Source organism: Mesoplodon densirostris, chromosome 7 (assembly GCF_025265405.1).
Source record: "Mesoplodon densirostris isolate mMesDen1 chromosome 7, mMesDen1 primary haplotype, whole genome shotgun sequence".
Taxonomy (NCBI): Eukaryota; Metazoa; Chordata; class Mammalia; order Artiodactyla; family Ziphiidae; genus Mesoplodon; species Mesoplodon densirostris.
Genome location: NC_082667.1, coordinates 73,801,870 through 73,824,787, shown reverse-complemented (window position 1 = coordinate 73,824,787; position 22,918 = coordinate 73,801,870). Strand labels below are relative to the sequence as shown.

The 22,918-nt window shown below is 37.4% G+C and overlaps 1 protein-coding gene across 7 annotated transcripts in view; it reads left to right on the top strand.

The window, feature by feature from the left end:
- Window positions 1-22,375, top strand: part of UEVLD (UEV and lactate/malate dehyrogenase domains) — a 50,823-nt gene extending 28,448 nt beyond the window's left edge. For 2 of the 7 annotated variants that reach the window (XM_060104666.1, XM_060104665.1), the window contains 6 exons: window positions 742-844; window positions 7,220-7,390; window positions 8,446-8,619; window positions 16,654-16,717; window positions 18,829-18,952; window positions 19,781-22,375. In XM_060104666.1, coding sequence (XP_059960649.1) covers window positions 742-844; window positions 7,220-7,390; window positions 8,446-8,619; window positions 16,654-16,717; window positions 18,829-18,952; window positions 19,781-19,948 — 804 coding nt within the window. In that variant the 3' untranslated portion in view covers window positions 19,949-22,375. Of the gene's footprint in view, window positions 1-741; window positions 845-7,219; window positions 7,391-8,445; window positions 8,620-12,621; window positions 14,133-16,653; window positions 16,719-17,898; window positions 18,234-18,828; window positions 18,953-19,780 lie in introns of those variants that run through there. The other 5 variants (XM_060104667.1, XM_060104668.1, XM_060104670.1 and 2 more) reach the window with 5 other exon arrangements.
- The last annotated feature ends 543 nt before the right edge of the window (window positions 22,376-22,918 follow it).

The window sequence follows — 22,918 nt, the reverse complement described above, 5'->3', positions numbered from 1 at the left end:
CTGTTGTTTATGGTCAGCCCACCATGGCACCTAGAAAGCTGTCTACAGGCATGTGAAGTATTTTCCATGCAATCTCTGGGGAGAGAACTGCATGATAATTGGGTTTTATTTTAGCTTTATGACTATTATCATTTTTTCTTTTTAAGAGAAACTTGGCATCGGTGTTGACATTGATGCTAAAATAGACCAAAAAATAGACCAAAAAAAATCACTCTAGGGCTTCCCTGGTGGCCCAGTGCTTGAGAGTCCACCTGCCAATGCAGGGGACACGGGTTCGTGCCCCGGTCCGGGAAGATTCCACATGCCACGGAGCGGCTGGGCCCGTGAGCCATGGCCGCTGAGCCTGCGTGTCTGGGAAAAAAAAAATCACTCTAAATTCTTTCAGAATGGAAATTATGACAAAACGAAAACATAAATGGAAGAACAATAGCAAACATATTGAGTGCGCCATGTCATCTTTATTACTCATTATCCCATCAAAAGAAACCTGCACTCTGTGACTTCTGAGTTAAGCCCTGTTAGAGCCCAGTTTTTAGTTAAGCCTAAAGGATCACATTATTCAAGTGCATAGTATTTTCTTGCTTGCATGTCCCTTTTATTGCTGTTGTGCTACTTCCTTCATAAGAGAGCACATAGGCCTTTGTATTCGTTCTCCCTTAGCTCTCACTTCTGAATGAATTTAAACTGAGTAACTGGCCACGTGCAGTGTAATTCTGTTCTTTTTCTTATTGTACTGTACAGGGCATTGCAGACAGACTGGTCCTCTTAGACGTCTCAGAAGGGACTAAAGGAGTGATAATGGACCTTGACATATTCAACCTGCCTAATGTGGAGATCAGCAAAGGTCTGGTTATTCTGCTTAAAAGATTTGTGCCTTGTTTGCCCTTATATTTGAGTCCTAGAATTTTTTTGTAGACTTTATTTTTTAGAGCAGTTTTAGGTTCAGAGTATTATTGAGCAGAAGGTACAGAGATTTCTTGTATACCCCCTGCCCCCACACATGCACAGCCTCTGCATTTTCAGTATCCCCTACCTAAGCGGTATAATTGATAAACCTCCCTGGACACATCATTATCATCCAAAGTCCATAGTTTACATTAGGGTTCACTCTTGTCTTTGTATATTCTATAGGTGTGGACAAATCAAACTTGTATCCACCATTATGGTATCAAACAGAGTTGTTTCACTGCCCTAAAAATTCTCTGTGCTCTGCCTAGAGTCCTAGAATTTTATTGCTGAAAGCATCTTAAAGATCACCTAGTCCAAGTCCCTCATTTTACATATTGGGAAACTGAGGTTCATATAAATTAAGGGACTTACCTAAAGTCATACAGATTGCAACTAATTAGGTTAATAAGAGTCAGATAAGCAAATAACATTCAAATCGGTTGGAAGGCTTTATTCTCAGTCTCTGACTTATACCTTAGTATAAATTGTTTTCTCTGATTGCTTCCTTTTTCATAATATATTGGTTAAGAACACTGATTTTAGAGTTAGACATGGGGGTTTGCATACTAGCTCTGCCATTTGTCAGATTATATAACCTCTCAAAGTTCAGTTTTATCATCTGTAAAGTGGGAATTAATACATACCTCTCGGTATATAGCAAAGTGCTAAACCAAGATTAAAAAAAATTCATTCACATTGCTTTCACTAAAAATATATTGTTAAAATGAATTTTAATAAGAACAAAAGAGGGGTTTGTATCATTAATAAATAAAATTTAGAATGTTTAAAAAGTAATTTTTAAAATCTTTTTAATTCAAAAGATTTGCATATATTTAACAATGTACATAATATATTAGTACAGACATATATATGTAGGTAAATACCAGATTTGGGGATGTGGGAATAAAGTTATTTTATTACCAGGGATGCATGATCAAAAAAAATTGGAAGGCCATTGAACTAGAGAATGTTTAGTCTCCGAAAACCAGGTTATAGCTAGAGTCAGGTTGTAATATGCTATAGTTGCTTAGCTTTCCTTTGCCTTTCCTTACTCAGGTCTTGTGTATTCTTTTTTTTTTTTTTAATCAATTTATTTATTTTATTTATTGGCTGTGTTGGGTTTTCGTTGCTGCACGCGGGCTTTCTCTAGTTGCAGGGAGCGGGGGCTACTCTTCATTGTGGTGCGTTGTGGGCTTCTCGTTGCAGTGGCTTCTCTTGTTGCAGAGCACGGGCTCTAGGCGCGCTGGCTTCAGTAGTTGTGGCACGTAGGCTCAGTAGTTGTGGCTCACGGGCTCTAGAGCGCAGGCTCAGTAGTTGTGGCGCATGGGCTTAGTTGCTCCACGGCGTGTGGGATCTTCCTGGACCAGGGCTCAAACCTGTGTCCCCTGCATTGGCAGGTGGATTCTTAACCACTGCGCCACCGGGGAAGCCCTCGTGTATTCTTAACCATATTTTCCAAATAAAATATCGAGACATATGGTTTCACAAGGCTGAATGTACTAAGAACCGCAGTGGATCAAAAAGTTGAAATTATACCTATAGGTTATAAAAATTGGGTGTAATAGTTCTAGCAAGCCTCTGGATTCCTGTAGGATACAATGGATTTATTTTCCTTCTCTGGAAAGAGTACAATAATTGCTTTAATGATCCTTTTGTAGGCCTTATACAGAGGATCCCTTGGGGAGTTGAGTAGTCTCTTGTGCCTCTCATTTCCAGGTACTGAAGTTCTTAAGGGACCTCTTCACTCTTCCAAAGCACTCCAGGAGACTGTTTAGTACATGGACCCTAGAGGTTGTGAGGCCATTTAGGACCTGAGGAAATTGTTTCTTCCTATGTGTCTCATTAACCATCAATAACTATTGTTTCAGATAATTGAAAGAATAGAATCCTTGGAGTAGATATGTAGGATGTGGTACTTGCCACCAAGTAAGGAGTTTTGAATGAATGAGCACTATATTGGGGCAACTTTCATGTTCCCCTTGTTAATTTTGATTGCATATTCCTGATAATTACTATTACATGAGGTAATTTAAAATATAATATTAGCTAACATCTCAAATATGTTCTATGATATGGAGAAGTGTGTTAATAATTTTGGGAAAGTAAGCTCATTTGGAAATTTTAGTAATGCCCCATCATGACAGGCATTGATGATCATCCTAGAGTTGTACTTTTCTCCATTTGGATTTTTTAAATGGCTACTTAAATACTTCGGGGAGGGTTGTGCATATGTATATATGAGCCTGCAAACATGCATACTATACATACATAAACAAACAGTGTGTGCATAGACTAAATCTGGAGAAATACTGAGGAACTGTTAAGAGTAGTTGCTTCAGGAGTCAGATTGGGGAAACTGGTTCTGCACTTGTTTTTTGCACTTAACATTTTTATCCCTTTTTTATTGTGTTAAAATACATATAACATAAATTTACCATTAGTGACATTCATTAGTGACATGTTGTGCAACTGTCATGAATATCTAGTTCCAGAACATTTTCCTCACCCCAAAAGGAAACTCTCTACACATTAAGCAATCACTCCACATTTTCCCTTTTCCCCAGGCCCTGGCAACCACTGATCTACCCTGGATTTGCTTCTTCTGGATATTTCATATACATGGAATTATACAATATGTGGCCTTTTGTGTCTGGCTTCTTTCACTTAGTATAATGTTTGCAAGGTTCATCTATATTGTAGCATTTATCACTCCTTTTTATGGTTGAATAATATTCTGTGGTCTGGATATGCCACATTTTATTTATCCATTTATCAGTTGATGTACATTTGGGTTGCATCTTTTTGTTATTGTCAGTAGTGCTGCTGTGAACATTTTTGTACAAGTTTTTGTTTGAACACCTCTTTTCAGTTCTTTTTGGTATGTACCCAGAAATGGAATTGCTAGGTCATATCATAATTCTGTGTTTAAGTTATTGATTAATTGATAGTATCATTTTGAAGATCATTATTAATAGCACATAGAGGTCTAAATAGCTCTATTTCTTTGAACAACTTTATAATAATATTCCATCATATGGATGTCTGTCTCCTATTGGTAGACATTTAGTTTTTTTGTGTTTTTTTGTGATTACAAATAATGCTGCAGAGAACATTGTAATGTAGTAAAAATCTTTGTTTATTTCTCTACCTAGTAGGATAAAGTAGAATTACTGGGTCAAAGGTGTTTTTAAAATGTATATTATTAAGCTGTACTAATTTATACTCTCACCAGCAGTATATGAGGGTTCCTGTTTCCTTTCTGCTGATTACTTTTATTTTATATTAAACAGAGCTAATAGAATAATTATCCTATGATATTATTTTGGTCATGTCATTTCCTGGCTGAAGACAGTATTATGTTGTTCCCTTATCCTTAATAATAATAATAGATGCCGTTTTTTTTCAGGGAATCCAGTAATATAAGCTAGATAGTTTACATATATTCCATTACTTCTCTTACTTTATTTTATAGATGGCTGAGAGAGATTGTGGCTTTGGTCACGTAGTTAGTAAGCAGGAGTTTCAAACATGTCTGTTACCAATTTCTTATGATTCACTCCAGAAATGGTCTCTGCATATACAAGCATAGATGTTTGGGTGTATGAGTATGTGTATGTGTGTGCCTCAAGAAAAAAGTGTTCAATAGTTGCAAATTAAAAAATAAGTTGTTGTTGGGAGTTCCTTGGCAGTCCAGTAGTTAGGGCTCCAGGCTTCCACTGCAGGGAGCATGGGTTGGATCCCTGGTCAGGAAACTAGATTCTCACATGCTGCGTGGCGTGTCCAAAAACAAACAAAAAAAGCTGTTGTTGACATATGGAGCAAAGTAAAGTTTTCTCAATAGCCAGTGGTTCTTAAAACATGGGTTATGGATTGATCCCTTGTGTGAGAATCACCTGAGGTGCTTTTTAAACTTACAGAAGCCTGTGTCCACCCCAGGCCTATGGAGAGATCAAAAGGCTTTAGAGTAGGAAGGCTTTCTTGCACTTCTGAAATCATATTAGACAGCTACTACTCCGTTTACTTATAAGTCAAGCTTGAGGGTGAAGGCATTTCATCATTCAAAGTAGAGGAAGCTAAAGAAGGAAAAGAAAGGAAATATGATCCTGGCAAGATAGGTTGGGGCCAAACTGTAGGGTCATAATTTCAACTGTTCACTGATATTTAACACAGTAGTATGGACAAGCTACCTAATCCTTCCAGATATCAATTTCCTCAACTTTATGAGGGTATAGGACTAAGTTTCTAAATATAGCATAGTGTTGAACAGCACTCTGAAGCCAGTCTGCCTGGGCTTGAATTATGGCTCTGCTACTTACTAGCTCTATGACTTTGAGCAGGTTACTTAACTTCTCTGTGCCTCAGATTCCTCATCTGTAAAATGGGGATGATATTGCCCCACAGTGTGTTGTGGATTACATTAAATGAGTAAATACAGGTCAAGGTTTTAGAACAGTACCTGGCACATAGAAGTGGTATGGAAGTATTAACTGTATCCCTTTCAGTTCTAATGTCTTCCAATGCTGAGATTTTGACTCATTACCAGGTATCTATTCTTTTTTTTTTTTTTTTTTTTTTTTTTTTTGCGGTATGCGGGCCTCTCACTGCTGTGGCCTCCCCCGTTGCGGAGCACAGGCTCCGGACGCGCAGGCTCAGCGGCCATGGCTCACGGGCCCAGCCGCTCCGCGGCACATGGGATCCTCCCAGACCGGGGCACGAACCCGTATCCCCTGCATCGGCAGGCGGACTCTCAACCACTTGCGCCACCAGGGAGGCCCCAGGTATCTATTCTGAACACGAGAACATGGGCATTATTTACTTAAGAGGACTCATGAAGAATCATAATTAAAATGCAGGACTTCAGTTTTTGGATCTACCCCCACAGCTGTGTCAGATTATGAATTAAAATTGGATAATGCATTTCCCAGGGGACACCTTGCACAAGGGTTTCATTCTGCAACTTGTTTAGGAAAATGGCCTTATAGGCTTAATTAAGACTATAAACCCTGGAATCTACTCATTGTCTCGCTGAGATGCTAATAATCATTTACACATGTTGACTGAACTGTTATCACCCTAGTTACTTTATTATTTTTCTGTTGTTTCTGATACTGATAATTCTGGCCACTGTTTTGGCATGTACTTCTGTAAAACACACTGTGTAATAGAGAGTAATGTAGTTGTAAAATAGCACAAGTATGCTTGAGGATCAGAGACGTGAATTCTGGAGAACAGCTTTTCCTGAGTCATAACAGTTGCTTACATGTAAGCCCCATTAGAAGAACCTAAAACCAAGACACTGGGCTTCAATGTAAGGAAAAGTCAGTAAAAAAAATGAGCCAAGATGTTTTATCTTGATTTAAAGATTTTCAAATAATTTTTTCCTCTTTGGAGTAGAATCCTTAATAAATAAAACAGATACAAACAACACTATTCTGTGCCTGCCAGCTTTCTTTCCGCTTATTCCCATTCCTACATGGCCTCTTAGTCACTTTCAAGGAACTCTAGGACTCCTAAACTTGCAGTTTAAAAGTCAGTGATGAGAACAAACATATGGATACCAAGGGGGAAGGGGGGGTGGGATGAGTTGGGAGATTGGGATTGACATATATACACTATTGATACTATGTATGAAATAGATAACTAATGAGAACCTACTGTATAGCACAGGGAATGCTACTGAATGCTTTATGGTGACCTAAATGGGAAGGAAATCCAAAAAAGAGGGGATATAAGTATATGTATAGCTGATTCACTTTGTTGTACAGTAGAAACTAACACAACATTGTAAAGCAACTATACTCCGATAAAAATTTTTTTAAAAGATGTGGTATATATAAAAAATGGAATATTACTCAGCCATAAAAAGAATGAAATAATGCCATTTGCAGCAACATGGATAGACCTAGAGTTTTAAAAAAAAATCAGTGATGTAATTGATTATAGGTGCATTCTGCCTATAGCATATTATTTATTTTTTCTAAGAAAATTGTGAATTACATAGAAACCTAATTCCCTGTTTGTGGAGTCTGGATCCTGTAATTTATTTTATCTTTTTTGCTCTTTCCTCCCCTGGGATACATTCTTGCTTTTAATCCTCTCTTTCTGGAGGCAAACCTCAGCACTTTTCATCCTTCCTATGGACACAGGATTGATCTAGAGGCAATTGTGCTAAAAGCTGTCTAATTGTAGAAAAGAAGAACCTGATTATCATGAACAGGAACTTGGTTAAAACCTTTATCTTGAGCTCAGACTGTTTCTTTTTATTCATTAGATTTGTCTGCCTCTGCTCATTCCAAGGTGGTGATCTTCACAGTCAACTCTCTTGGTAGTTCTCAGTCCTACCTCGACGTGGTACAGAGAAATGTGGATATGTTCAGAGCCTTTGTTGCAGCTCTGGGACATTATAGTCCACATGGCATCCTGCTTGTTGCATCTCAACCAGGTACAAGACTTTATTTTAAATAAATTTGGTGGTCCAGTGTATCAGTAGAATTGCCATTTCTGATAAAAGTCATAAAGCAAGGTTATAAAGGGACAGCCAGAGCGTTCAGTTAAATTGCTCTTATGATGAACAATACAGTATTTTCCATATCCTGTCAACCAGTTACTTCTTCTGACTGGCATTAACTAGAAGGTTACAACTTACAATTTTTTATGTAATATTACTATTAATATGTTCCAGGTTGTTAGCCATGCCTTTCTCAGTGAGAAAATGGTTAAAGTTAAATGCCCAAGAGAAAGATGCAGTAGCTTATAGGAAGGATCCTTTGTTAACTCTGAAGTGTCATAAAATGTTAGTGAGCACACCAGAGTGCATTTTTAACATTTTGTATTTTAAATTGTTTCTCAAATTATTTGAGAAATTTTCTTCAAAGAATTAGGTGGTACTGGACTCAAATTGGTGAACAGATTTTTTTTTAATGTTCGCAGTATAGGAGAATGATATGAATTTCACTTGTTTTCCTATAGCAATTGATTGAGGGATGTTGGTCTAATTCCTGACATCCTTTTGGCACATAAGAAAAAAACAGTTGTATTTTTGTTGATAATGCTGTATAGCATGGTGGTGGTATATGAATCAGTATTTTAATTTAAAGATAGAAATTCAGCTTAAGCTAGATATAAAAGAGAACTTGATCAATGAAAAAAATTATTTTCTGGTTTTCTGTACCCAGTTTGCATCTTTCTTGCTTAACTGCTCTAGGAAATTATCTGTTTTCCACTCTTAAAAATTTATATTTAACAGCAAAGTTATGTAAAATCATGCTGAAACCTGGTTAGTTGTTTTTAATTATTAATTAAAATTAAAATATATTAAATTTGTATAATATATAATAAAATTAAAAATATGTTATGCTTCATAGTGCATTTAGGACCTAGGAAGAGTATATACAAGTTTTAATATACTTATTAAAATAATAAATACTTTGTTTAGGAACTAGGCTAGAAGTATATTTTTTAAAATATTTATATTTTCACCTTGTATGTAATATTTAGTGGAAATCATGACCTATGTGACGTGGAAACTGAGTGCATTTCCTGCAAATCGAGTGATTGGAATTGGTTGCAATCTGGATTCACAGAGATTACAATATATTATTACAAATGTTTTGAAGGCACACACTTCAGGAAGAGAAGTATGGGTTATTGGTGAGCAGGGAGAAGACAAAGGTAAGAAATACATGTTTATTAGTTATGTATATTGATAACCTACATCACCAGAGGCCATGATATGCATGATATGCACAGTTCTGGGGACTCCAGAATTGTGGCGCTTAATTGGCTTTCCTTCCACATTTGAGTGCCTTTCGTGTGACAGGCCCTGTATTGTGAATATACTCTGCAAACATGTCATTCTGATTGTATTTACTTTTCTGTAAGTAAAAGGCAAGACCCCCTTAGGTTATATATTTTTATTTATCTTTTTATATTTTGTATTTGAATTTCAGCATCCAGGATCAATTTAAAAGTTTAATTTTCTGGAGAGCAACATTTACATAAACCCTAAAGCATATACAGAACTCTTTCCTTTACTCTCCCATCCTGCAATCTTGCTTACCTTTCCCTAAGTTCAGACTTCCTCCCTAGGTACATACCTCCTGTCTGTTTCTCACCTTTTTAAACAGAATTTTCATTCTTTATTTACCCTTATGGCCTTTTTTTTTTTTTTTTACCAGCTACTTGCTCTCTGCTCTGTCCCTACCACAGAAAGCATTCATAAAATACAGTCCCCTGGATTTGGAAGCCCCTTTTCCTATCCCAAAAGAATGCTTTCCCTATTTGATTCAAGAATCTCTTTTTTCTTTATTTTTTGCTCATGCTATAAAGTAAGGTTGGTTAGGTGATACAAGTGCTTTATCCTAAGTTTGTTCATTTTTATTCATTTAAACAAGTATATGAGTGTCTACTCTTTTCACTACTATATAAGATGTTAGTGTGATACAAAAGAGGCACAGAGCACAGTCTCTTCCTTCATCATACTTAAAAATTATTTTAGAGCAACAAGAAAAATACTTACAAGATGTTTTGGCTAACAATGAAAGTATCGTATACTATTTGATTAAGTGCCAAAATGAATATATTTTAGACTTACAGTGCTTAGACACTTATGAGTGAGCATTTAACATGGGTTGAAATGACTGGAGAAAATTCTGTGCAGGCCATCATTGAACTGTACTTTGGAAGAATGAATAGGATTTGAATAAATAGCAAAGAGTGGGACAGACATTCCATGAATGGGAAAACAGGCAAAGGCACACACTTAAGTATGGCATGTTCATGGGATAAAAATATCTAGACTGGTTGCTGCAGTTTCTACCAGATAAACTTGGTTGCTGTCACATTTTGGAGATCCTTGAATACCTGATAATGAGTTGGAAAGTGATTCCCAGGCAGAGGGGAACTATTAAAGGTATTTGAGCATGTGGGTAATATGCTTAAAAGGTAATTTGGGGAAAATTAATCATTGCTTCCTCATTTAAAGTATATTACTATTACTCTATTCACCCTGTAGGTGCTGTAGGGTAGAGCACAATGTAGAAAAGAACTTCTCTGCCTGTGAGGAAGTGATCATTTAACTGGAGAACTGGAGGAAGATTTTAAATTCTGTATAAATCTGCACTGGCTACCTAGAAAGTTCAGTGCTAGAAAGACTCAGGGTATAGAATAAACCTTGACAAAACCTGACAGTGTGATTCAAGCAGAAATAGCTTTTCAGGCTCAGAATGCTTCCTGACACTAAACACTAATCAACAGAACCAGAAAAGGGGAGCAAATAAGAACTTGGAGCTGATGTATTAGAGTAACAAATGTCTAGGGATTCAAACAAACTCAAGACCCCAAATTTTACTCACTACTACCATTTGAATTCTGGTCCATGTTGATCTCCTGCTTGCCTGATTATTGCAGATCTCCCAGTTAATTTGCTCTTTTCTCTCTAGTCTACCCTGTAAATGATGCCAAATTAATAATGATATTAGCTAAAACTTACAGTGTTTGCAGTATGTTTCACATATTAATTCAATGTTCCTAAGTCATGTTCCTCTTTTCAAAAACTTTCACAGGCTTCCTCTGACCAAATTATTAAATTCTTTTGCTTGCCATTCAAGGAGTCCCAAAATGCAGTCTTAATCTTCCTTCCCAATTACGGTTATGGAGAGAGTCGTGTTATTAGAGAGCTGGAAACAACCCAAGGGATCATCAATTACAGTTTGTTGTAGGGAGCCAGCAATGGATGCAGGGATGCTAAGAGTGACCTCCCCAGGAGGCTGTAGCTTTTCAGGTCAAAGCGGGGCTAAACCCCAGGTCTTGTGCATCTCGGCCCCACCCCACAGCTTTGCTTCAGCCGCAGGGACCTTTGCCCTTTGCATTTACCTTTCCCATAATCCCTTCTCTTTCTTTCTCAGCATATTCAAATCTCATTCTTCAAGATCTAGGTCAAGGCTCCCTTACCTTACCCTTTGAAGCTTTTCCTGATCACATCATTGCACAGTGATTCCTTCATTCCTTTGAGCTAAAAGCTCTTGCTAGCTATGTGGTAATTAACCATATATTGTCTCAAGGTATTTATTCTTTTGTTAAACTGCTGTTTATTCTGATCCAATTTGAATTTTGTGTGTGTACCTTCTCCTTACTGAAAGAGTAAATTATTAAGCTGTTCTTTTAGTTGAAAAAGTCGTACATTCACATTGTAAAAGGATTAAATAGTACAAAAAATATGTAGTGAAAAATAAGTCTCCCTTCTATGCCAGACACCCAGTCCCTCTCTCTAGAAGCCATGCAACCTTGCAGAAATGTTCTGCGTATGGGCAAGCACATGCATGAAATATACATAATACATCATTCTCCACCTTGCCTTTTACTTATTGATATGACTTGGAAATGATTGCATAATAACATATATAGATCTTGCTCATTCTTTTAAACTACTGGATATACCAAAATTTATTTAACCAGTCCCCCTAATAAGTTATAATTTTTGAATGAATAAGAACATTTCACAACATGGTTATATTAATATCTCAAATTGTAAAGAGAAAATAAAGGATGGTGTGACTTGATAAATAAACCTAAGGTACTGTGCTGACTGCTGTTGGAGCTACATAAATGAATAAGAACCTGACCCTGTCTTTAGGCAGCTTGGAGTCTAATATAGGAAATGACTATAATAAAAGGCAGTGTTGACTTGCAATAAGAGAGGTCCAAGGGAAGTAAGACAAAAGCACAAGGAAGGGAGCTCTCAAGTAGGAGCTAGAAATAGAGAGATGTAGGTGCATGTGAATTGAGATCACTTAAATATAACATTATGTAATATTTGACACATATAAAAGAATACATATAGCATATATGTATGTTTTAAAGCATCATAGTAGAACAAACATTCATGAATCCATACTCAATTAAGAACAATACAAATACCATTGAAGCTACCTGTGTACTCCCCAACCCATCTCCCTATCTCCCTTCTAGGTACTGCTATCAGATCACTTTTTATCCTGTCTTCTACTTTGTTTCAGAGACAGTTCTATCCACCGATAATTACCTTGGTCTTGAAGCCAGAAATGGATTAGAGGCTCCCTCTGCTGGTTTCATGTATGGACACCAGTTGGTTATATCTTTGCATAGGTGACACCACAGTAATAGCAAAATCAGAATTATTTTTTATTGAGTATTAAATGCTTTTCATATCTCATTTAAAATTTAAAAACACTCCATGAAGGAGGTGGTAGTTTTCCAAATCAATATGTGAGGAAGCTTAAGATTCAATGAGGTTAACAATTTGTCCAAGGTTTACACATTTAGTAAGGGCAGAACTGCAATTTGAACCCTGGTCTGACTCCAAAGCTGTACTTTTTCTTGCTGCGACTTAATTAGATAATTTATCTCAAGCATTTAGTACAGTGCCTGGCACAGAGTAAACACTCAGTAAATGGTAGCTGTTACTACAATGATCAAGACGGCGAGATGATGATGAATAGAAAATTGGCAAAGGGACATGGAAAACTACACTTTGAAATAATGCAATATTAGGGTTTAGAAACAGAGTTATAAGAATAGCAGATATGTAAGTGAAATTATTTAAGTATTTCAGAGACAAATGACAGTTACAGCCTGGAGGAGGAATTACATGACATATAAGACCCTTTAGGATTTGTTTCGTGCTTCCTTCCTCAGCCTCATCTTCTGCCATTCTGACAAGCATTTTATGCTAGTCAGATGATCAACTTCCCGAAGGGTTCATGCACTCTCTTGCCGCCTTGCCTTTGCACCTGATACTTCCTTTCCCTGAACATTCATTAATTTGGCTGTCCTGCTTACCCTTCAAGACTGGGCTTGAGGGCTTCCCTGTTGGCACAGTGGTTAAGAATCTGCCTGCCGGTGCAGGGGACACGGGTTCGAGCCCTGGTCCGGGAAGATCCCACATGCCGCGGAGCAGCTAAGTCCATGCGCCACAACTACTGAGCCTGCACTCTAGAGCCCATGAGCCACAGCTACTGAGCCCGTGTGCCCCAACTACTGAAGCCCGCGTGCCTAGAGCCTGTGCTCCGCAACAAGAAAAGACGCCGCAATAAGAAGCCGGTGCACTGCAACAAAGAGTAGCCCCTGCTCGCCGCAACTAGAGAAAGCCCGCGCATAACAATGGAGACCCAGTGCAGCCAAAAATAAACAAATAAAAATAAGTAAATAAATTTATTTTAAAAAAAAAGACTGGGCTTGAGTGCCACCTCTCCCAGGAAGCCATCCCTAATTCTCCAGGTTAAGTAAGTTTATGCCTCTATTATAACCACTATCACACTGTGTTATAATTGCATATTTACTTGTCTCTTCACCCCGACAGACTGTAAACTTCTTGAGCTTGGAACGGCCTCAGTAAATATGTTTTGAAATTAATGAATGATCCTGATACCATCTTGTTGTATCCAAAGGTCATTCATACTGTGCCCCACCAAACTAGTCAGTAGAACATGTGCTTTGGAGCTGCTATTTTTAGCTGTGATATTGAAATCATATGTAAACTGCAGATAACTCCTTCAAATGGTGTTTTAGAAACCCAAGGGCTGGACCTCAAAACAGAGTGTTAGATCATCTGCTTTGGGCCTCAATCTTACCTAAAGGATAGGTGTTATATGTAATGGAAAAGAGAGATCACATGGTCATTTTTTATTAAAATTTTTGGGGTCAGGGGATTACTGTTTTTAAGGAGTAGAACCAGAAAGATTAGGATTGATTAGATGCATTATTTGAAAGAGATTTTTAAACTAGGATAAATATACATTTAGGAAGTGTGAAGGGTTGGGCAGTAAATGAACAAAAAAATGAAATAATTCAGTCCATCTAAACTTAACTGAAAATCCTAATGACTGTGTCAGAAGCAAACGTGAACACAGTGAAGCTTTCTCCCTCTCTCCAAACATTGTTTTCTCATGGCTCTTATAAGTCCAAACTCAGAGGAAAGATAAAACATGATTATGTGTGTAATATATAATGGCAGTAATACTCATAATTAAATTCCAGACTTCTTTGTGTCTTTTGTCTTTTCTTATACCTACCTTGCCCTTTTTATTTATCTTTCCAAGGTCTGTAAATGCTGTGTTCCATTTAGCAGACATTTCTCTGCAATTTTCTGTATATTGTGGATATACTAATAATGTGCCAAAATTTTGTTTTAGAAAATAATTCATGTATAGCCCTTCCATTCAAGTGAAACATTTTTAAAAACCCCTTAATTTGTCCACATGTATTTATATTTTTCACGTAACAATTTTTGGTTTTGCTTATTTTTTAACTTAACATAAAAACTTTTAAAACTTTTTGATGTTTTTCAACTTAACTGTTGCAACTATGTTTTCCTCTTTGTTTAATATAATTATGGATTGTGGACTTCCCTGGTGGCACAGTGGTTAAGGATCTGGGGCTTTCCTGGTGGCACAGTGGTTGAGAATCTGCCTGCCAATGCAGGGGACACGGGTTCAAGCCCTGGTCTGGGAAGATCCCACATGCTGCGGAGCAACTAAGCCCGTGAGCCACAACTACTGAGCCTGCGCGTCTGGAGCCTGTGCTCTGCAACAAACGAGGCCACGATAGTGAGAGGCCCGCGCACCGCGATGAAGGGTGGCGCCCGCTTGCCGCAACTAGAGAAAGCCCTTGCACAGAAACAAAGACCCAACACAGCCAAAAAAAAAAAAAAAAAAAATCTGCCTGCCAATCCCTGGTCTAGGAAGATCCCACATGCTGCAGAGCAACTAAGCCCATGCGCCACAACTACTGAGCCTGCGCTCTAGAGCCCGTGAGCCACAACTACTGAGCCCACGTGCTACAACTACTAAAACCCGTGTGCTCTAGGGCCTGTGCTCCGCAACAAGAGAAGCCACTGCTAGAAGATGCCCGTGCACTGCAACAAAGAGTAGCTCCCACTCACCGCAACTAGAGAAAGCCCGTGCGCAGTAACCAAGACCCAACACAGCAAAAAAAAAAAAAAAAAAAAAGAAAGAAAAAAATTAAAAATATATAAATAAATAAAAATACCTTAAAATATTATGGATTGTGTGCAAGGTCAGCTCATATTATCTCCTGTGCATTCTTTTTAAAAATAAATTTATTTATTTATTATTTTTATTATTTATTAATAAAACTATTTGTTTTATTTTTATTTTTATTTTTTATAAATAATTATTATTTTTCGTTGCAGTCTTCGTTGCTGCATGCAGGCTTTCTCTAGTTGCGGCAAGCGGGGGCTACTCTTCGTTGCGGTGCATGGGCTTCTCATTGCAGTGGCTTCTCTTGTTGCGGAGCACAGGCTCTAGGCACGCGGGCTTCAGTAGTTGTGGCTTGCGGGCTCTAGAGCACAGGCTCAGTAGTTGTGGTGCACGGGCTTAGTTGCTCTGCGGCATGTGGAATATTCCTGGGCCAGGGCACGAACCTGTGTCCCCTGCATTGGCAGGCGGATTCTTAACCACTGTGACACCAGGGAAGCCCATCCTGTGCATTCTTTACTGTGGTAAAGAATCTGTGTTGGAGGACACAAAAGAAAAACACATGATCCCTGACCCCTGGAAGCTTATAATCAGTTTGAGGAGGGGAAGCTGTCCTTTGTTGCTGACACATCAGTAACTGGCCTAATCTTGAATGCAGTTTAGAAGACTTATGGGAATTCCCTGGCAGTCCAGTGGTTAGGACTTGGCGCTTTCACCGTCGTGCCTGGGTTCAATCCCTGGCCAGAGCTAAAGATCTTGCAAGCCGCGTGGCGTGGCCAAAAAAAAAAAAAAAAAAGACTTGTATCTTAAACATAAAATAGTCTTACATACCCGAATGTGTTTTTATTTTGCCTACCCAAATAAAGATTTGTATCAAAGAATGTCTTCACAATGGTGAGAAACAGATGACTATTAGGTTTCAAAATGTTACTTTCAATTTAGTATTAAAGTGTGGTATAAATATCCAGTTCATGTGTATAGCTTTGAGTTTTTAAATTGTTTTTATAAATGGTGTAGTAAGAGGCAATGGGAAACCCAAATATGCTGTTAGAAAACAGAACCCTGCCTCTCTAACAGCTGTGGAAATCTAGTCCAGAATAGGTGACCAAATTATTCCTCATCTGGTGAAAGAAATTAGTATGTATGGTTCCCAGTGGAGCAAATGCCAAGTGCTTGCAGCACATGGGAGCCTATTATGCATTGCCTGCTGAGAAAAGAAAGCTTTCTACTTGGACAGTAAAATGGCCCATTGTTGTTGAGCGAGAACAGGTAAGGGGCTGCAAGTAGACTTTGGGGATCATGTTTTGCGGGAACTGCAGCTCAAAGTCTTTCTCACCCCAGGCAATCAGTACAGCACATTTAGTGCCACCAGTGGAAAAATGTAACTCTAGCTAGAAGGGGGGAAAATGTTTCTTTAAAGTTTAGGGCTTCCCTGGTGGTGCAGTGGTTGAGAGTCCGCCTGCGGATGCAGGGGACACGGGTTCATGCCCTGGTCCGGGAGGATCCCACATGCCGCGGAGCGGCTGGGCCTGTGAGCCATGGCCGCTGAGCCTGCACGTCCGGAGCCTGTGCTCCTCAACGGGAGAGGCCACAACAGTGAGAGGCCCGCGTACCGCAAAAAGAAAAAAAAAAGTTTAATACAGGTACCCTTAACTGCAGATGATCTTTTATCACATCTTAATCCTAAGAGAGTTATTGACGAAATATAATCAATTTTTCATTTAATTTTTAGTGCCCACATGGGGTGGCCAAGAGGACGTAACGAGGCATAACTCTCAGGTGCAGCTGTCCAACAGGTAATACTGAGTGTAGTTTTGCATTTATCCAACTAAAAACCATATACTTCATAGCTAATGTAACAGCTGTTTGCACAGCGTGTACTTACCGGGCTTCTGCAAACAAAACTTACTAGTAGGGACAAAACCAAAGTACATGAGAACAATGTTTTCTATTCTTTGATTTCTTATCTCAAAGTAGATCTAAGAGTGCTTTGCAAGCTTAATATTTAGATATACAGTTGACTCTTTAGAGGGTAGAATAGTTTCCTTATTTGTAGGCAGTGATTTACTGCTCCTATATTTAGGATATAGGATCCTATATCTGAGGGTATTGGATATTTTCTTAAATGTAGAAGAGAATTTGTCCATACCACTTAAAAATCAATATGTATTTATTAATCACACATAAATACATTTGGAAATTAGTCTAATATGAATGGATAACCCACATTATAAATTCAGGCAAAAACAAAGTATAATGCACAGATCCTCCTATCTTTTGTGTTTATTCAGAGGCCTTCCTGAGGTCTGGACCCAATAGGGTGGACTCTACATACTGTATATTTTCATGCCATTTGTTGTTTTACTGTCACATAATAACATCCTTTCCTGAATTCCGAGTGGTGATTTTTAGATTTTTAAACCTGCAGTTTATGGTTTTTAGAATATAACAACTAGAAAGAATATTCTCTTATTGAGAAGAGTAGTATGTTGTATAATCCATTCTAATCTGCTTCTCTATGTAATCCTGCATTTATAGCTTTTAAAAGGAAGGAATTCAAACATGTTTGTTTAATTTGTATCACTTTTAATTAGTTACAAAATGAATGTATGCTCTCATAAAACTTTATTTTTATTTATTTTTTTATTGAAGTATAGTTGATTTACAATGTTGTGTTAGTTTCTGGTATACAGCAAAGATAAAACTTTAAATACTGCAGATATCTATATAGGAGAAAGTGAAAAGAAGGGGTAATTCCATTCTCCAGCAACAACCACTGTTAACAGTTTAGTGTCCACGTGTCCAAACATTTTTTCCCATGCTTCTGCAAATGTTATCATTATTATTTATTATTATTTTTATAATAATAAATGTATGCTATTTATGTTATCTTGCAACTTGCTTTGTTTCCTTAATAATAAATCTTGGATATTTTTCCATTATTGTACATATAAATCTACTTTATATTCTTCTCAAGAGCTATATGGCACTAGGGGACTTCCCTGGTAGCACAGTGGTTAAGAATCTGCCTGCCAATGCAGGGGGCACGGGTTCGATCCCTGGTCTGGGAAGATCCCACACGCTGCAGAGCAACTAAGCCTGTGTGCCACAACTACTGAGCCCATGTGCCACAACTACTGAAGCCCACGCAGCTAGAGCCTGTGCTCTGCAACAAGAGAAGCCACTGCAATGAGAAGCTGGTGCATCTCAACGAAGAGTAGCCCCCGCTCGACACAACTAGAGAAAGCCCGCGTGCGGCAACGAAGACCCAACACAGCCAAAAATAAATTAATTAATTAATTAAAAAAATAAAAGCTATATGGCACTACATTTGGTCGTGATTTATTTAACAAGTCCTCTTTTCATGAATTGTTTCCAAAATTTTTTGTGTCTCAAACAAGACACACATACTGATATGTATATCTTTGCACACTTGAGCATATTGCTATAGGACAAATTCCTAGAAGAGGAATTTCTAGATCAAGTGTTGCCAGATCTTCCTCTTAAAAGTTGAATAATTTTGCACTCCCAACAGCAGTTATGGGAATGCCTGTTTCTCTGTAGCTTCTGGTAAAGTAGTTATCAGTCTTTTTAATCTTTGCCAATTTTGATGGGCAAAACTGATGTACTTATTGTTTTAACTCATATTTAGTTAAATATTAGTGGTGCTGAGCATCTTTTTATATTATTAGGCCATTTGTATTGACTGTCTGAACTGCCTGACATTTTAAGAAAAGCTTCATTACTAGACTGTAGGTTTTCCTAACAATTGCTGTATAACTCTCACTTCTGTGTCGTAAAAATATCTAATTAATACCTTAAACAGAAGCTAAAACTAAATGTACATATTTTGTGCATTTTCTAAAATCATGATTTGTGTGTTTTGTTTTTGTTTTTTATAACCTAGAGCCATGGAACTGTTAAGGGTAAAAGGTCAAAGATCCTGGTCTGTTGGACTGTCAGTAGCTGACCTGGTTGACAGTATTGTGAATGATAAAAAGAAAGTGCATTCTGTATCAGTTTTAGCAAAGGTAATTGCTATTCTCATTCTCTCATCGTATTTTAAAATATTTATATTATTAATATAAAGCCAGAAAAAGTGCTGTTCACACTGTAACCCAGGTATCTTCAGTATCACCAGCTTTTAGAGTAACACATGGGAGAAGACAGTTTGGTCTAAGCTCTGTCCTGCTTGGCTATGGGAAGTCTGGGCTTCTACCAGGTTGCCCTTCACCCCCATTAATTTTTGGAATCCCCAAGAAGCATTTATAAATCCCACAAACTTCTTCTGTTTGTCATTTATCTCCTCAGCCAGCCAGGTCACCCCAGACCGACGTGCAAACTGGTCTTAGCCAATCATCAGTCTGCTTCTCCAGTTCAGTTTGTCTTTTACTGCTTTATTCCAAGTATAGAGTCCCTAAAGCACAGCTAAGATGAGGCACAAATGCTTAACCAAGTGTTCATGAAAACTTAGGAATACCAGAAGGGAAATAAAACATGGAAGGAAAGACTGAAAACGGATCACCAAATCTGACTGCACTCAGAGTCCATGCTAAGCCCCTCCCCTGGGAATTCACTCTGACATTATTTTTCTTAACCCCCAGCCTGTTACTCATATTGCAGGGGGCTAGCTTACCTCCCCATAAAGTGGGTGTCTTTGACCAAGTTCCTCCCGTTGCACAAAAATTTTGTGAAACAGTGACTCGAATTTAGAAAATAAATGAACAAATTTTTTTAAAGTTCAACTTGTATCACTTTGTACTTCTAGGACTAGAAAAGCAAGAAACTATCCATATTTATGGTATTATCTTTTTTGCAGTGATTCAGCTCTAATATAATCCCAATTTTTTTCATTTCAGGGATATTATGATATAAATAGTGAAGTGTTTTTAAGTTTGCCTTGCATCCTTGGAACCAGTGGAGTGTCTGAAGTCATCAAGACCACAGTGAAAGAAGATACAGTGACTCAGAAACTCCAAAGCAGCGCATCATCAATACATAGTCTCCAGCAACAGTTAAAACTTTGATTCTGAAGTTCAGAGTTACTTGAAAGGAAAGGTCGTTTAATTTTACCAACATATATATAGGGATGAGAACTTCTGTGTCTTATTATTTATCCTTACAAACTGCTTGGTTAAGGTAGATGGTTTCTTGGTTGACTTTGTAATATGAATCCTTAGGTAGTGAGATAAGAAGGAAAAAAATCTAATTTTCTTCGTTGTTCTTGAGATATCTATACTGTTCTTTAAACCTACAGCAGAGATAAACATTCATCTGCAATATGCATCGTTTTAAAATTATGTATCCTCAATTAGCACATTCAGCACTTTGGGAATACTTTGAAAATGATACATTTTTAAAGGAAAATTACTCTTTGACTGTTAAAATAACCATGATAAGCCGAAAGCCCAGCATGGATTTACAAAATCTGTGCCAGCTGTACACTCAAAGGATCCACAATTTAAGCTATTAATGTTTCTTCTTTAAAAACAGTGCGTAGTAATGATAATAAAGCATTTTGTTTTCCCTCTTCAAATTAATTAGCTACCAAAAAAATGGAAAAGAATTTTACACGTACTTTAAAATAGTAAAAAGGAAAATGAAATTTTTTAATATATGAAGAAAAAGTGTACTTTAATTTCCAGTGGGACTGTCCTTTCTGGAATTTTCTATAACCTCTTCCTAGGCTATATAAGATCTCCAACATCTCAAGAATGCCCTGTGACATAAGTAGAACCATAGAGAATGTGTATTTTTAATGGAAGTAGGTTATGAATGAAAGCCAAGCAGTTTACTTTAAAGCTAAAATATGAGGCTTTCATAAAAGCCATTGGTCTTAATGGGGAGAGGTTGGGTGGGCTGATTGTCTGAGCAAATCCTTTAACTACTTCTGAAGAAATGATTTACTTTGGTTATGGGTCAATAATGACAATATCTTCATATGTGAAAGATAGCATATTATTACGAATGTGACACACAGCTAAGAGCAACAACTAACATCAACACTTCTAGTATTTCTGGCAATGTGATGAGCACTTTTATTGTTTTACTCCTCAGGATTATTTATTAATCCTCACAGTAACCCACTGAGGTAGGGACTATTATCATCATTTTATAGAGGAGGAAATTGAGGTTTAGTGCCCAAGATCTCATGACTAAGGGACACTTACATACAACCTCTACTTTTTCTAAGTACAGGAAGAGGGAAAAAGCATAAAAGCGGAAATAGTTACCACAAGGCCCTAAAGCTGGGGTTCTATACTCTTATATTCTCATGTAGGGGCTTTTTTTTTCAATATAGTTTTTAGAAAGACTGATTCTCTGACTTTCCAGACTTGCCCTCAGCAAATAGCTGGGGCGAATGGGGGAGGTATGCACTGAAGTAGGCGTTTATTTATTTAGTCATTCAGTTAAATAAGTGGGAGCCTGCTATATACCAGGTGCCATACTGGGCACTGCAGATACAGTGGTGAGCAAACCTGGACTAGGTACAAGCCCTCATGGTGCTTATAATCTAGTATGGAAACATAGTAATCAAGTCTCACAAATAACTGTACAATTGCAAGTGTAATAAGTGCTGTGAAGAAGTCCCAGGTGCTTTGAAAGCATATTATAGGTAACCCAAACCTGTTCAATGAGATAGGAGCCTGATGGATTATAAGGGCAGACATACCTTAGGTAGAAACAGTCAAACTAATGCTGATTTAGAATAATAATGGATGCTTATAATGATGAGCTTAAATCATAAAGAAAAGGTGAAATTATATTCAGTGTTCCATGTTTAAGTAGAAAAGTATTTAATATGCTTGGAAAGATTCACACCGTAATGAACTAGTGTAAAAACATTGGCCATTTGAAGAGAAGAGCATTAGTTCTGTGTAATTTCACTGCATGGGTAGGTTATTTTGGTGTTAACTCTAATAGCATATCCTCACTGTCCTTTTGTATGAAATAAGAAATTAAAACTAAAAGGACCATTTCTTGTGTTTTTAAAGTCGCCTTTTCTAATATCAGATACCTAATTGTGCTCTTGAACAATAACCTAATTACAAGATACTGTATAAATAGATGAATTGCTAAGAATTCACTACATTAATTATAAAAGGAACATGTCACTACAGCAATACTTATTGCGTCTACTGTTATTCCGGGTACTGTGTTAGAATCTGAGAAGTCAAAAGATGAGTAATAACAGCCCTTGCCCTACCGAAGCCCACAATATAGAAGTAATTCTATCAGATACTTCCTTGAGTGTTGAGTATTATAAATCATAGAGTAAGTTCCATATGTAAGTCAAGAAGCAGTACCACCACCACCTCACTGTGATTTGGTGATAATTTGACATTCATGATGCTTCTATTAACTTTCACTTTTTTTCATCTTTCCAAAATCATGCAGTGCCTCTTGTTATGGTTTTTAACGGGGCTTGGATTAAAATGCTTCTTTGATATTGTAACAGATAAATATTTTATTTTCCAATTTACATTGTAGTTATTCTTAAATATCAAGAATAATGAATAAAATAAACTTTGACTTTAAAATTACCGGGAGATTCCTAATTTATTGGGTGGAAGGAAATATATTCAGATTGAGGAGAAAGATTCTTTCCTATAATTCATAGAGTCCCCAGGATATTTAGTTACTTCATTTTAAGTGGCTTAAGTGCAAAATGAAGAGAATGGATTTTGTTAATTGTTTTCAAACTTTAAAAAATTAACAAGAACACCTTTTGAACAATATATTACCTACACTCTTCCAATTGATAAAAGTAGAAGGTGCTCCTGGGTAAGCTGTGGCTTTAAGAATAGTTTGAAAAGCACATTACTTTTAAGTGACAAAGAAGAGGTGTAGGGAAGGATAGACTGCCCTATAGTTTGGTTTGACTGGAACTGTGTGCTTAACTAATATATAGTGTCCAAAGAAAGATACCTGTTAAAATAGACTTTATTTTGTGTGTGTTGGCAACAATGTGTAATGATGCTTCCACAGGTTGTCAA